Source organism: Hyperolius riggenbachi, chromosome 9 (genome assembly GCF_040937935.1).
Source record: "Hyperolius riggenbachi isolate aHypRig1 chromosome 9, aHypRig1.pri, whole genome shotgun sequence".
Classification (NCBI taxonomy): domain Eukaryota; kingdom Metazoa; phylum Chordata; class Amphibia; order Anura; family Hyperoliidae; genus Hyperolius; species Hyperolius riggenbachi.
This window is the reverse complement of record NC_090654.1, coordinates 58,923,544-58,939,452: the sequence shown is the minus strand read 5'-3', so window position 1 is coordinate 58,939,452 and position 15,909 is coordinate 58,923,544. Positions and strand designations below refer to the sequence as shown.

General features: G+C 45.9%; 1 protein-coding gene across 8 annotated transcripts in view; it reads left to right on the top strand.

Moving 5' to 3' along the window:
- LOC137532412 (galectin-1-like) overlaps positions 1–14,874 on the top strand; it is a 164,052-nt gene extending 149,178 nt beyond the window's left edge. For 7 of the 8 annotated variants that reach the window (XR_011023918.1, XR_011023922.1, XM_068252882.1 and 4 more), the window contains 2 exons: positions 11,249–11,420; positions 14,628–14,874. Coding sequence is in view for 5 of the 8 variants with exons in the window: in XM_068252882.1 (XP_068108983.1) it covers positions 11,249–11,420; positions 14,628–14,771 (316 nt within the window). In the remaining 3 variants the exon portion in view is untranslated. Of the gene's footprint in view, positions 1–4,146; positions 4,344–11,248; positions 11,421–14,627 lie in introns of those variants that run through there. The other variant, XR_011023921.1, reaches the window with a different exon arrangement.
- The last annotated feature ends 1,035 nt before the right edge of the window (positions 14,875–15,909 follow it).

Below are 15,909 nucleotides of genomic sequence, written 5' to 3'. Positions count from 1 at the left end.
GCCCGATAAGTTTAAGCGCCAACTGCGTTAGCACCGCAGTGCACAGCTGATCAAAAGTTTTACGCTAGCAAAGACTGGTGCACTTTGTATAAAGTTTAATGGCGCTGCTTTGCGTGCGGGACTTTGCAAGCGATCTAAACTTATCTAAACTTAGCATGCCTAAACTTATCACACCTAAACTTATCATGCCTAAACTTATCACACCTAGGGCTCGATTCACCAAGCGGTGCTAACCCAGTTATCACGCCTAAAGGACTTTAGGCGTGATGACCTCTTCACCACTGAGTTAGCACCATTTTTGGCTGCACTTCGCGCGAAGTTATCGCGCGCAAAGTTTTGCGCGCGCACCCGCACAGGCGCGCGCGCAAAGTCCCATAGGGTTTAATGGGCGCATCGCGCGAAGTGAGGGGCGCTTCGCGCGCACGCACGCGGGAGCGCGCGCAAAACTTTACGCGCGGAAACTTCGCGCGAAGCCCTTCTTATCATGCCTAAAGTGACTTTAGGCGTGAAGAGGGCCTTTTCACCACGGTGCTAACACTTTGCACCGCTTGGTAAATCGAGCCCCTAAACTTATCATGCCTAAACTGAGTTTAGGCATGATAAAGGGCTTTTCACCAGCGTGCTAACTGTTAGCACCGCTTTGTGAATCAGGCCCCTAGGCCTCGATTCACAAAGCGGTGATAACCCAGTTATCACGCCTAAAAGACTTTAGGCGTGATGACCTTTTCACCACTGAGTTATCACCGATTTTTCCTGCTCTTCGCGCGAAGTTACCGCGCGTAAGCGCGTTCGCGCGTACGCGCGTGAGAGCGCGCGCAAAGTCCCATAGGGCTTAATTAGGAGCTTCGCGCGAAGCGTCGGGTGTTGCGCGCGCACTTACGCGCGTACGCGTGGCAACTTCGCGCGAGTTTCTTCTTATCACACCTAAAGTGACTTTAGGCGTGATAAGGGCCTTTTCACCACGGTGCTAACACTTTGCACCGCTTGGTGAATCGAGCCCAACATGCCTAAACTTATCGGGCTCGATTCACAAAGCGGTGATAACCCAGTTAGAGACTTTAGGCATGATAACCATTGCACCACTCTGGTGAAAAGCCAGGTTAGGTGTGATAAGTTTAGGCATGATAAGTTTAGGTGTGATAAGTTTAGGCATGATAAGTTTAGATAAGTTTAGATCGCTTGCAAAGTCCCGCACGCAAAGCAGCGCCATTAATCTTTGTACTAAGTGCACCAGTCTTTGCTAGCGTAAAACTTTTGATCAGCTGTGCACTGCGGTGCTAACGCAGTTGGCGCTTAAACTTATCATGCCTAAACTTATCACACCTAAACTTATCATGCCTAAACTTATCACACCTAAACTTATCACACCTAAACTTATCATGCCTAAACTGAGTTTAGGCATGATAAAGGGCTTTTCACCAGGGTGCTAACTGTTAGCACCGCTTTGTGAATCAGGCCCATCATGCCTAAACTGAGTTTAGGCGTGATAAAGGGCTTTTCACCAGCGTGCTAACTGTTAGCACCGCTTTGTGAATCAGGCCCGATGTGTTAACTTTGATAAGGTGTGTTAACTCTGATAAGGCATGCTATTTGTCTTAGTGAATCAAGCCCTATATGTACTGTTATACTGAGCCATTTGAAGCACTGGCGTAACAATAGGGGAAGCAGCCCCTGCCCCTGTGGGGGGGCCTGGGGCCCGCTCATGGTCGTTTTGGGGGGATGCAGGAGGGGTCGCAGCATGAGGGGCAAGCTTGGTAGCACGTCAGTGGGGAGGGGAGCACTCCCTCACCTCGGGCTCTCCCCTCTGCGCTCCCCTCCTGCATCTATGTAAGTGTTAGCAGCGGCGGCAGCAGCTATAATTACCTCCATTCACCACTGGAGGTGGCCGATCTGCAAGGGCTTCACATTACTTCCTGTTTTAAAGTAGTAAAAGTAATGTGAAGCCCTTGCAGATCGGCAACCTCCAGTGGTGAATGGAGGTAATTATAGCTGCTGCCGCCGCTGCTAACACTTACATAGATGCAGGAGGGGAGCGCAGAGGGGAGAGCCCGAGGTGAGGGAGGGCTCCCCTCCCCACTGACGTGCTACCAAGCTTGCCCCTCATGCTGCGACCCCTCCTGCCCCCCTAAAATGGCCTCAAATTCTTGCAGGGGGGCCCGGGGACTTCTAATTACGCCCCTGATTTGAAGTAACAATGTCCTCACCATAACCATAACTGCTGGATCATCTCGTCAAGCATTCAGCTAAAACCTCCCTAGTTTCCCCATATAAACCCAGGAGAGCGACCATCCAGCTTCCAGCAGGACCTGGAAAACCGAGCGGGGATGATTAATTTCCTGCTGGCTTATAAGGTGGTTGCTGAGATCTGCAACCCACTTTTGTGAGTATAGCTGAATATACAGTACAGGTAGTCCCCGGTTTACAGACGCCCGACTTACGAACTGCCTGATCCCGTCGCGATGATGTAATTTCCGTGGGGGAAGGTTGAAGAAGTGGTTTCAAACGTCCCGACTTAAGAAAGGATTCAAGTTAAAAACAAATGTACAGTCCCTATCTCGTTCTTTAACCGGGGACTACCTGTACAATACAACTCCCCAATTTATCAATGATTCTGCACCATTGGGCTCCTGGTCTCTCTTTTCGCCTAGGTATTCTTGAGTACGAGGCTACCACAAGGATCACCGTAATCTTCCCATAGCAGTACAGCAGGGCCGGGCTGAGGCATAGGCTGGAGAGGCTCCAGCCTCAGGGCGCAGTGTAGGAGGGGGCGCAGAATTCATTCAGCTGTCATTCCTAATTGTGTTTGAAGCATAAAGAAATAAGAAAAGGGGATACATAGCAGTGACTGCAAGCCAGATAACTAGAGATTAAGGTGTTGGGGAGGTTGTGGGCCCTGTGGCGCCTCTTAGTCTAATAGCAATCAGTGGGCTCGATTCACAAAGCGGTGATAACCCAGTTATCACGCCTAAAAGACTTTAGGCGTGATGACCTTTTCACCACTGAGTTATCACCGCTTTTTCCTGCTCTTCGCGCGAAGTTACCGCGCGTAAGCGCGTTCGCGCGTACGCGCGTGAGAGCGCGCGCAAAGTCCCATAGGGCTTAATGGGAGCTTCGCGCGGTACGCGCGTACGCGCGGTAACTTTGCGCGAGTTTCTTCTTATCATGCCTAAAGTGAGTTTAGGCGTGATAAGGGCCTTTTCACCAGCGTGCAAACACTTTGCACCGCTTGGTGAATCAAGCCCCGTGTGTGATGGCTGGGGTGGCAGGGATGGAGGGGCGCACTTTGGTGTCTCAGCCTTGGGTGCTGGAGGACCTTGTCCCGGCTCTGCAGTACAGACTTGTCACACGTGAGGATGATGTTGGTGTCATAAGCTGGTCCTGTGTCTCACGCTCAGAGCAGAGTGACACGGTACAGATTTGTCACACTTGAGGATGATGATGGTGTCATAAGCTGGTCCTGTGCCTCACGCTCAGAGCAGAGTGACAGTACAGATTCGTCACACGTGAGGATGATGATGTTGACAGAAGCTGGTCGTGTGCACAGAAGACAGTGACACAGTACAGAATTGTCACATGCGAGGGGGATGGCGGTAACATAAGGTGTTCTTGTGCATCACCCTCCAAGGTCTCATTCACACTAGAGCCCATTTGCTGTGGTTTAACGCAAAGTCGAAACTCTGCGTTAACCAAGGTAAAATGAAAGTCCATAGACTTTTTTTCTACCTTTCACACCCGACGCTGCGTTTCGATGCGTTGCGGTATGATGCACCCGGGAGCTTTTAATCGTGGGAAGCCGGCGTTTTACTAATTAATTACCGTATATACTCGGCTATAAGTCGAGAAATTTAGGACTGATCTACTTTTGTAAAGTAGGGGGGTCGACTTATACTCGCGTCAGACCTAAATTTCTGACTTGTAGCCGAGTATCAAGCGACTCCTCTGCTCTGCATCTGCTGCATTATGCCCCCCTAATGCTGCCAGCCAGCCAGATTGTGTCCCCTTGCTCTGCTAAAATTCCTAGATGCCACAATGCAGCTTCCCCCTGCAAGCAGGAGAATGGACTGACCCCCGCTCAGCATGTGATGCTTCAACGGCTGCTAATTGGACCCGCAGTAGCTGACACCAGTGCACACTCGAGCACGGGAACTCTGGCTTCTTCCCGATCTTCAAAGGCTTCTCCTCCATCAATATATCTGCCAGCTCGTGCAGTCAGTGAAAAGCCCGTGAAGTCTCTCATGTGACACTCCTCCTCCCCCTCTCTGTATACACACTTTGGTTTCCATCTCTCCGTGCACAGTCTGCAGTGAGAAGCCCAGCCATACGTACTTTGCAGAGAAGCCTGTGTAAGTCCCGTTCTGCATTCTCTGAATTCCAGACTGTTATCAGATGTTCTTCCGTGTACAGAGTGTGATAGAAGACTGCAGAGAAAGTTTTGCTAAACGTCCCCTTTCTTGTCAGTCTTTCTGCCTTTTTATCTGTGTGTTGATTCTGGATTCCCCCTGCCAGCCTGATTAATTCTCCATCTCAAAGAACACAGCACACTTTTCACACATTTAAACGACATTTGGCATTAACCCATGCCCAGTTTCACTTAAATAAAAGCACCTTCTAACGCTGAAAAACTTTAATGTCATCTAGCCACATAAATACATCTTGAAGCTTACTCGCTTATGTTAAGTAATTCATTTCTTTTAATGATGTATGTCATATTCTGACCATAAAAGAGCAGACAGTGGGCTTGATTCACAAAGCGGTGCTAACCTACTTAGCACGTCTAAAGTCTTTAGACGCGCTAACCAGGGTGCTAAGTAGGTTAGAACCGGATTTCTCAATCAGATCGCGCGCTAACTTTGCGCGCGCAAAGTTTTATGCGCGCAAAGTTTTACGCGCGCTAAGTCCCATAGGCTTTAATGGGCACTTCGCGCGGAGCGCCCTGTGCTCTGTGCAGTACGCGCGTAAAGTTTTACGCGCATAAAGTTTTGCGCGCGTAAAGTTTTATGCGCGAAAAGCTTGTTTAGACGTGCTAAGGGGGTTTTCACAGGCGTGCTAACAGTTAGCACCGCTTTGTGAATCAAGCCCAGTGTGAGTAATGGAGGCATGGGAGTACAGTGTACGTTAGAGTAGGTGGGGGCAGCAGGAGTTAGTGTAGGTGGAGGGCTGTGTAGCTTAGATAGAGACAGCTTGAGGGGGAAAGGTCCATAAGATGCCCCTGCCCCACAAACACATCAGGTTTGGTATAAATTCCAGCTTAAGAGGGTCAAAAATTAGGGTCGAGTTATACACAAGGTCGACTTATACCCGAGTATATACGGTACTACTGCCGCTGATTGCGTCGCAGCGCAGCATCCCGACGACACGCCACAGGGCATATAACGTGTGCAGGAGACAGTTGTAATTTATGATTGTAAAATATTAATAAAGGTGCGCTTGGAAGTAAGAATCACAATCAATTCTTTCCAATCAATAGGAGACTTTATTGTCGTATCAAGATCTTAAAAATATTAATAAACTCACACTCTAATCACATAAACTCTTTAAAAACATAAATGGGCAAGCACCATCAACCATTCCCCAAAAGTGAGGGAAATATTATACGAGTGTGCAGAAAGGAACAAAATAAATATACAAGGCTAACAAAGAACAGTAGTTCCCTTTAAATACCGCACCACTCCAAAATTATAATCAATTCATTAACTTTATTCAACAGACATAAAAACACTTAAAACCAATATGAGCAGCTATGTAATAATACTAGGATTACAATCCATAATAAATGAATAAATACGGTAAATCTCCACAAAGATTCAGTCAACAGACAGTAATGCACCTAAATGAATATTATAAATATATATATGTAAACATCTACACTGCTAAGCAGGGAAGCGAAACAGCATCACAAGAGTGTGAAAAACATGCTAAAAAGTGACAAATAGTGCTAGAGAAAGGAGACCAGTAACAACTAGATAAAGTGAAAGTGATACCGTGCATTAAATATCAGCGTAACAACGCTGTAGATAAGGTGCAATTAGCCATGAAAAGTGCTGAGTGCAGAAAGGGAAAAACAGCGACTAGCGCTGGGAAGAGAGCTGACGCTTACCAGAGGATCTGTATGTGGAGAAGAAATGACATGGCATGCCAAACCTGCCGTCGCGATTCGCCGCTTTCCGCAATATAGCGGCTTCCACTGGGCATAAAAATCTGAAAGTGTCCTCGGCATTTTAAGGAGAAGGACCTAAGTGGGCGGGCCCGTAAATACACCTATCACATCAAGTTGTGCGCGGCCGCGCACACATCGGGAAGACTCTGCAGCGCTGATTAGCGCTACATCACTTCCCGCTCCTAACACTAGGAATTATGGGTAATGTAGTCACCGAGGAAAAAATAAAAGGAAGTGAACAAAAGCTAATGAGTATGGCAATAGAAGCCAAGGATTATAGAGATAATTGTAAGGAAAATAGCCCACAGCATACATAATCACATGGTGTATAAATAAACACCAAAAATAAATGAAGAAAAATATAGTCATTCAAAAATAATAATAATACATGAAATATACATAGAGGCTGCCAATGTCGCCATCATGTGGCCAAAACACATAAGAACAACAACAATTATTAACACAATGGGCTCGATTCACAAAGCGGTGCTAACCCAGTTAGAGACTTTAGGCATGATAACCATTGCACCACTCTGGTGAAAAGCCAGTTTAGGCGTGATAAGTTTAGGCGTGATAAGTTTAGGCGTGATAAGTTTAGGCGTGATAAGTTTAGATAAGTTTAGATCGCGCGCAAAGTCCCGCACGCAAAGCAGCACCATTAAACTCTATGCGAAGTGCACCAGACTTTGCCAGCGCAAAACTTTTGATCAGCTTTGCACTGCGGTGCTAACCCAGTTGGTGCTTAAACTTATCACGCCTAAAAACTTATCACACCTAGGGCTCGATTCACAAAGCGGTGCTAACCCAGTTAGAGACTTTAGGCATGAAAACCATTGCACCACGCTGGTGAAAAGCCAGTTTAGGGGCTCGATTCACAAAGCGGTGCTAACCCAGTTAGAGACTTTAGGCATGAAAACCATTGCACCATGCTGGTGAAAAGCCAGTTTAGGCGTGATAAGTTTAGGGGCTCGATTCACCAAGCGGTGCAAAGTGTTAGCACCGTGGTGAAAAGGCCCTTATCACGCCTAAAGTCACTTTAGGCATGATAAGAAGAAACTCGCGCGAAGTTACCGCGCGCAAAGTTTTGCGCGCGCAACCGCGCACGTGCGAGCGCAGCGGCCCCCGCTTCGCGCGAAGCTCCCATTAAACCCTATGGGACTTTGCGCGCGCTCTCACGCGCGTACGCGCGGTAACTTCGCGCGAAGAGCAGGAAAAATCGGTGATAACTCAGTGGTGAAAAGGTTATCACGCCTAAAGTCTTTTAGGCGTGATAACTGGGTTATCACCGCTTTGTGAATCGAGGCCTAGGGCTCGATTCACAAAGCGGTGCTAACCCAGTTAGAGACTTTAGGCATGATAACCATTGCACCACTCTGGTGAAAAGTCAGTTTAGGTGTGATAAGTTTAGGCATGCTAAGTATAGATAAGTTTAGATCGCTTGCAAAGTCCCGCACACAAAGCAGCGCCATTAAACTTTATACGAAGTGCACCAGACTTTGCTAGCGTAAAACTTTTGATCAGCTGTGCACTGCGGGGTGCTAACGCAATTGGCGCTTAAACTTATCATGCCTAAACTTATCACACCTAAACTTATCATGCCTAAACTTATCACACCTAGGGCTCGATTCACAAAGCGGTGCTAACCCAGTTAGCATGCCTAAAAGACTTTAGGCATGATAACCATTGCACCATGCTGGTGAAAAGCCAGTTTAGGCGTGATAAGTTTAGGTGTGATAAGTTTAGGTGTGATAAGTTTAGGCATGATAAGTTTAGATAAGTTTAGATCGCTTGCAAAGTCCCGCACGCAAAGCAGCGCCATTAAACTTTATACAAAGTGCACCAGTCTTTGCTAGCGTAAAACTTTTGATCAGCTGTGCACTGCGGTGCTAACGCAGTTGGCGCTTAAACTTAGCATGCCTAAACTTATCACACCTAAACTTATCATGCCTAAACTTATCACACCTAAACTTATCACACCTAAACTTATCATGCCTAAACTGAGTTTAGGCATGATAAAGGGCTTTTCACCAGCGTGCTAACTGTTAGCACCGCTTTGTGAATCAAGTCCCTAGGGCTCGATTCACAAAGCGGTGCTAACAGTTAGCACCCTGGTGAAAAGCCCTTTATCATGCCTAAACTCAGTTTAGGCATGATAAGTTTAGGTGTGATAAGTTTAGGTGTGATAAGTTTAGGCATGATAAGTTTAAGCACCAACTGCGTTAGCACCGCAGTGCACAGCTGATCAAAAGTTTTGCGCTAGCAAAGTCTGGTGCACTTCGCATAGAGTTTAATGGCGCTGCTATGCGTGCGGGACTTTGCATGCTATCTACACTTATCTAAACTTATCATGCCTAAACTTATCACACCTGGGGCTTGATTCACAAAGCGGTGATAACCCAGTTATCACGCCTAAAAGACTTTAGGCGTGATGACCTTTTCACCACTGAGTTATCACTGCTTTTTCCTGCTCTTCGCGCGAAGTTCGCGCCTGCGCGCGCAAAGTCCCATAGGGTTTAATGGGAGCTTCGCGCGAAGCGTCGGGTGCTGCGCGCGCACTTACGCGCGTACTCGCGTACGCGCGGTAACTTCGCGCGAGTTTCTTCTTAATATGCCTAAAGTGAGTTTAGGCGTGATAAGGGCCTTTTCACCAGCGTGCAAACACTTTGCACCGCTTGGTGAATCAAGCCCCTAAACTTATCACACCTAGGGCTCGATTCACAAAGCGGTGATAACCCAGTTATCACGCCTAAAAGACTTTGGGCCTGATTCACAAAGCAGTGCTAACAGTTAGCACGCTGGTGAAAAGCCCTTTATCACGCCTAAACTCAGTTTAGGCGTGATAAGTTTAGGTGTGATAAGTTTAGGTGTGATAAGTTTAGGCATGATAAGTTTAGGTGTGATAAGTTTAGGCATGATAAGTTTAAGCACCAACTGCGTTAGCACTGCAGTGCACAGCTGATCAAAAGTTTTGCTCTAGCAAAGTCTGGTGCACTTCGCATAGAGTTTAATGGCGCTGCTTTGCGTGCGGGACTTTGCACGCTATCTACACTTATCTAAACTTAGCATGCCTAAACTTATCACACCTAAACTTATCACACCTAAACTTATCATGCCTAAACTGGCTTTTCACCAGCGTGGTGCAATGGTTATCACGCCTAAAGTCTCTAACTGGGTTAGCACCGCTTTGTGAATCGAGCCCTTTAGGCGTGATAACCTTTGCACCACTGAGTTATCACCGATTTTTGCTCTAACTCGCGCGAAGTTTCCGCGCGTACGCGCGCGCGCGCAAAGTCCCATAGGGCTTAATGGGAGCTTCGCGCGAAGCGGGGACGCGCTGTTGCGCGCGCAAAGCTTTGCGCGTGGAAAATTCGCGAGAGTTTCTTCTTATCATGCCTAAAGTGACTTTAGGCGTGATAAGGGCCTTTTCACCACGGTGCTAACACTTTGCACCGCTTGGTGAATCGAGCCCATCATGCCTAAACAGAGTTTAGGCGTGATAAAGGGCTTTTCACCACGGTGCTAACTGTTAGCACCGCTTTGTGAATCAGGCCCCTAAACTGAGTTTAGGCGTGATAAAGGGCTTTTCACCAGCGTGCTAACTGTTAGCACCGCTTTGTGAATCAGGCCCAATGTCAGAAGCCATGATACATTAGGATAATTATAAGACAATGTTTATCACGAATTGCGACCAATGTTCTATAGGAGTACTATAAATCAGAAACAAAAGAACAAAGAGAAAATTAAATTCACAGTCACGGCTCCTATCATCAAGCCTGTACAAACCCTTACAGGCATATCCAATTAATGCACATAGCGATAAAACCAACAAGAGAGATAATTTATAATGGGAGGACTACTCACTAAACCTCCGCGTATCTTGAGAGTTAAAGAGACATAACCATAATGATCTGCCAAGCCCCGAGGGTAGACTAAAATAGATATAAAGTGATAAAGATGGAATATCACCACATAAACACAACAGGAAATGTGAGGTGTGGTGGAAAGACAATGGGGGAGCAAGCCACTTACCAATGGCCACCAATCCACCCAAAAAAAAGGTAATCACATACACTCATCTGCACTCATTCTAGAGCATGCTGGTTCCTCCTAGAGAAAAAAATTATAATAAGTATATAAAAAGATTTAACTAAAAAATTCCAAAAATATTCCAGAACAGTGTCTGCATAAAATGTGCATATGTCCTTTACCTAGAGTATGCAGATATAACCATAAGAGCGATTTCCCAAATATATGTATATCCCACCAGAGGGTCAAAACTTCCTTATAGGCACTGGTAAAAAATACATGTAATCCAGAGACAGTTACAATATCATCCTCACCAACCAGGTTCTCTCCGGATAATTACTCCTGGGGATGCGTCCTGGATGCGTGCTATTGTCCACACGGTCCCGGTGGTATGTATCCAGAGTTGCCGCTCTCGTAACTGCGGCTTCACACTGTTACTTCGCCGTCCCGGCTCAGATGGTCGACGTCTGGTCTTCCGGTCCCAGTGATGACATCACTTCCTCCAGTGCGTCTCACTGCGCTGTCGTTAGCACTTCCTTGCACTCCACTCTACTCCACTATCACCATTCGCGCCACTCTACCATTGCTGTGGCCCACTCGCTCTGCTGATGGCATGAAAGCAAAGCTCAGTGAGAAGGTCAGGAGCGGATTTCATTGGCTCCTGACCCTGTGATCACTGTGAGCCAATCACAGCCAATCATAGTGATCACAGGGTCAGGAGCCAATGAAATCGGCTCCTGACTGGCTCACAAAACTCTGATGTCATACTGACAGCAGAGTGAGTCTGCTGCAGCGATGGGAGAGCTTTGTGATTGGCGGTAGCGGCGGGAGTATGCGGTGCAGTTATTAAAGTCTAAGCCCTGGCAGGGATAAAAGGTCCCAAACACGGCATAGATTTCAATTACCAAAGTCCAAAACAGGTTAATATTTAATTTTATTTGATGTCTGTAAATGATCAGTATCATCTCTGTGGCATAGCTGGCTGTCTGCTTCCTATAATTGAGGATGTGGGGAGTGGACACAATGACTAACTCAGTGTAGTGATGGCTGATTTCTTTATTTCAGTTTTGCCATAAACGTGGGAAAAGATTCTAACAACTTTGCCCTACACTTCAATCCTCGATTCGACCAAAATGGAGACACCAAGAAAACAATCCTCAATTCACTGCAGGGCGGTGTTTGGGGTGCAGAAGAGAAGAAAGATGTCTTCCCCTTCAAGCAGGGGGCAGAGACCACAGTAAGTTTATACATTTGAGAAATACAAAATAAGGGGGGTCTAGGCCCGGATTTACCTCACTGGAGCCTATAGTTGTTATAAATCACCTTTTTGCTTCGACACCAGCAACTTCGAGTTGCACCTCACAGACTGTGAGATAACTTGACTCTCAACACAACAAGCATTATTGGAGATAGACTGTTCTCAGGCGTCTTCAATATACAAGGCGTTTATTCACTACACAGATATACAGATACAGTTCATCATATCTTAGCCAAGCAGATTCTTCTTTAAGTCCCTTTGCGTTACAAGCTCTTGATCACCTTCCTGTTGCAGGTAATCAGGTCATCTTCTTTCTATTCTAAGTTACATCTAACTAGGTATATACAGCTTACATTATATCAGCTTACATAAAGAAAGGAAATAATTATGGTTCCAGTCAGTAGAAGTCAGTAGATGGAGAGCGTGAAAGTAAGAGTCAGAATGCCCTCCGCTGGCCCATCCGGCCCTTTAATACTGACTAGGAAAGAGTTAAATGTGACCTCATCTGAGCCCTCCCTCAGACCCGACTATTGGCTTAGACCCCTCGTGGTGTCATAATACCCACCTACTCGATTAATATTCAATGATGCCTTTCACTTACATACAGGAATGTGATATTTTGTAAATATAGCCTATGTTGATTGTTCTCGTAGTCCATTTGTCTGGGGCAGTGTAGGCCTGTGGCCTTCCTTCAGGAACATGTTCTCAGTATCTGCTTGTATCATCTGCTTCAAGCAGTCACTGAGATGCTTCTGCCTGCATCACGAGAATCTCTATTTAAAGGTATACTCTGTGAACAAGCCTTTTACCTAAAACTCAGGCCAAATAACTGAGGCCTACTTAAATTATAACAATAGGCACAAATGCCCTAGCACCCTAGACTTTGCCCTCAATAAACCTACAAACCCCCACCAAACTTCACCACAGGTGAGCTAACTTGCCCTGTTGTAACCTCCCCCCTACTTTCCCAGCCCTGGAATAGCTAGCTACAGGTGCCCCTTAGTTTTAGGTAGCCAGAAGTACCCCTAATAATAAGTAGCTAGAGGTCCCCCCAAGTATTAGATAGCTAGAGGAACCTCAGTATTGAGTAGCTAGACAAGCCCCCGACTGAAGGGTGATCTCGTCAGTGGAATGTAGAGAGCAGGGTAAGTAACTTTTCATTTACACTCATCAGGGCTCTGCATAGGGAAGGGGGAAGGGAGGCACTCGGGGTGGGGGAGTGAGCCACCTTCCCATCATCATGTGCTTGTCGGCATGAGCCTATAGTGCCTTATGGTAAATCCAGCCCTGGGGGAGTCAGAACTTTTCATAATACAGCCAGGATGAGAATTTTTGATTGAAGTTGCTGCACACAATTACAATCTCATGAGACATGACTGCTGTTTCACTGTTAGAAATCTATGTGCTTCTATATATAGTCAGGTTTGCAAATGTTTGCCAATTAGTAGAAGACAATTAAGAAACAAATCCAGGTGCGCTGGATAACTTATTTTCTTCACTGTTTTTAAAGTATACATGAGGTACTGTAAATAATAGTAATGTGGCTTTACTTACCTGGGGCTTCCTCCAGCCCCTAGAAGCCTCTGTGTCCCTTGCCGCTGTCTCCCGACTCTGTAGTCGTCTCCACAGTAGCTGAGTCCAGGCGACTTGTTTGCAGTAGCTCTGTGCTTGTGCAGAATGCTCCCGGGCACAGGAGCGCAGCTGCAAGCAACGTCTGCAGGCACCCCTGTATGTGCAGAAGCCGATGACCCAGTCATAGAGACGACCCAGCGTCCACTTAATAAGGCAGATAACTAACAGGCTCAAGAGGATTGGCAGAACCATACAGAGCAAAGTTTAAAGGGCCCAGAGCTCAAAACAGAAAGCCAGCAGATACAAATAGCACCCCTAAAAAGTAAGATTGTTGCTACCACAAATCCAAAAACATGGTGAGCCCCTGAGCCTGTGGTAATGCCATCCTCATTGAGAGGTCCTGTGCTAATGATAGATGCAAATAATCCTACACATATACAGTAGCATTAAAAAGTATGTGAACCCTTTGGAATTACAGGATCTTCTCAAAAAATGTGCATATTGTGATAAAGTTCATTATTTTCTGTAATGTACTGATAAACATTAGACTTTCATATATTTTAGATTCAAATACACACAACTGAAGTAGTTCAAGCCTTTTATTGTTTTAATATTGATGATTTTGGCATACAGGTCATGAAAACCCAAATTTCCTATCTCAAAATATTAGCATATTTCATCCGACCAATAAAAGAAAAGTGTTTTTAAAACAAAAAAAGTCAACCTTCAAATAATTATGTTCAGTTATGCACTCAATACTTGGTCGGAAATCCTTTTGCAGAAATGACTGCTTCAATGCGGCGTGGCATGGAGGCAATCAGCCTGTGGCACTGATCAGGTGTTATGGAGGCCCAGGATGCTTCGATAGTGGCCTTAAAGTGAAATCCTTTTGCAGAAATGACTGCTTCAATGCGGCGTGGCATGGAGGCAATCAGCCTGTGGCACTGATCAGGTGTTATGGAGGCCCAGGATGCTTCGATAGTGGCCTTAAAGGGAACTGAGTACATTCTCTTTCACTGGAATCTCTCCTGGCATAGAAGCTGCCATGTTCCCCCCTCCCCTTCTCACATTCTTTATTTACAGAAGTCAGAGGGACTAATGGTGGATGTAGTTAGCTTTGGGATTTACTGTTGGCTGAGGGACTCACCCACATGTCTGTGCATATGTGGAACTAACAATTTTGTTTTTGGGGGGAGTTGCAGTGTGCATCTGCTGGCATTCTGTAAGTTTTGAGCCAAGGTCCTTTTAAATCTGCTCCATGAATTATATAAGGCTTTAGATGCAGATCGAACTTGGCTACACAGTCCCTATTTCCATGACCGCAATGCAATATCTTGATTTTACAAGTGGACTTCTATTGTTACTTTTGGGTTGACTTACTAAGGTGTCCCTAGAATGCAGAACATTGAAGAACATCAGTGGCCCAGCAAACCTGCAATAGAATTTTTAAGAATTTTCTGTTACGGGGTGGAAAAGGATTGCTGCTTTTGCAGACTGTTAATGAATAATCCGAGTATGCAGGACCATTTGCATTTTCCTGTGCTTGTGCTGTCCAGTGTTCTCTAGCTGAGAAGACTCTTAGGCACTAAATCTGTGTCTCCTCTGTCATTCCAGGTTTTCTTTAAGTTCCAGGGAAACAGCATTACTGTAAAATTGCCTTCAGGAGAAGAACTCTCATTTCCACTCCCCTCCCCAGTGGATGAGATTTCAAGTGTGTTCTTGGTCGGCCTTCACCTCAAAAACATCACAATAGAATAAGGAAGAAACCAGCATCAATGAAGACAAATCTGAGCACCTCAACTGGAGACTGCTAATAAAAAATGTCCATGTGCATTGATGGTAGTGGACACATAAAAGGACACCTGAAGCTTTTCTTTAAAAAAAAACAAACGTTAGATTCTTACCTTGGTAGTGGGAAGCCTTTGGATAGTCCAGAGGCTTGCCACATCCTCTTGCAGCCCACCATACCAGGTTACCTCTAAATTTCACTAATAAGAAAAGCAACATGGTAGGCAATAGATGCAAGACCGGACAGAGGCTGGGGAGGGGTGTCAGGGGAATAGTTGTACCTCAGGATGTCCAGACTTATCGTCCAACCAAATAGAGGAAGAGAATCTGGGCACCAGACCAGCTTCAAGAGTTTGTGGCCTCTGAAGAAGTGAGTGCTACGTGAGACAAACAACTGTCAAGCCGTCCACACCTTTGCTTTATGTCTGTTTTATGCTGGGGAGGAAATAAGATGGTGAATAGCTCTTGAGGCTCGTCAGATGTCCAGATTCTCTTTCTCTATTTGGTTGAATTACCTCTAAATTTATTTAACTCACACCATTCAAATAAGTTTCTTCTGGTCATGCTCCATGCCACGGACAAAAGCATCCAAACTGGGCATGAGGGGGTGGAGTCCACGTATGCTCAATAGAGTAAATATATTCTCCACGACTAACACCCGACCATACTTATCTTGCAATAGAAAGAAGGTGCTCATGCGCATTATTTTTTCTCTGTGCATGAGATACACAGATGAGGTTTCGTTTTACTGGGCATGTGGGGACCTTATGCTTGCATGCTATTGCACTCATCCGTGGCCTGGAAGAAAGTTGTTCTGCTGACAGGAGTCAATAACATTTAGAGGGACCCTTTGCTGAAATGGTGAGCTGTAAGAGGATCCAGGAAGCATCTGGACCTTCCAAAGACAAGTGGGATACTTCTGAGGTAGGTAGGGCAAAGTGCCTGTTATCCAGAACTCAGGCAACCAGAAGTCTCAACTAACTGGCGTGTCTGAGGGAGATGACAGGACTAAGCTTGGGGGTTTTGGAAAGTTTGGGAGAGCAGGAACTACTCAGCGATCATCCAGGCGATGTCTTCTACACATCCTGCAGCTCCCAGCGGCTTTCCG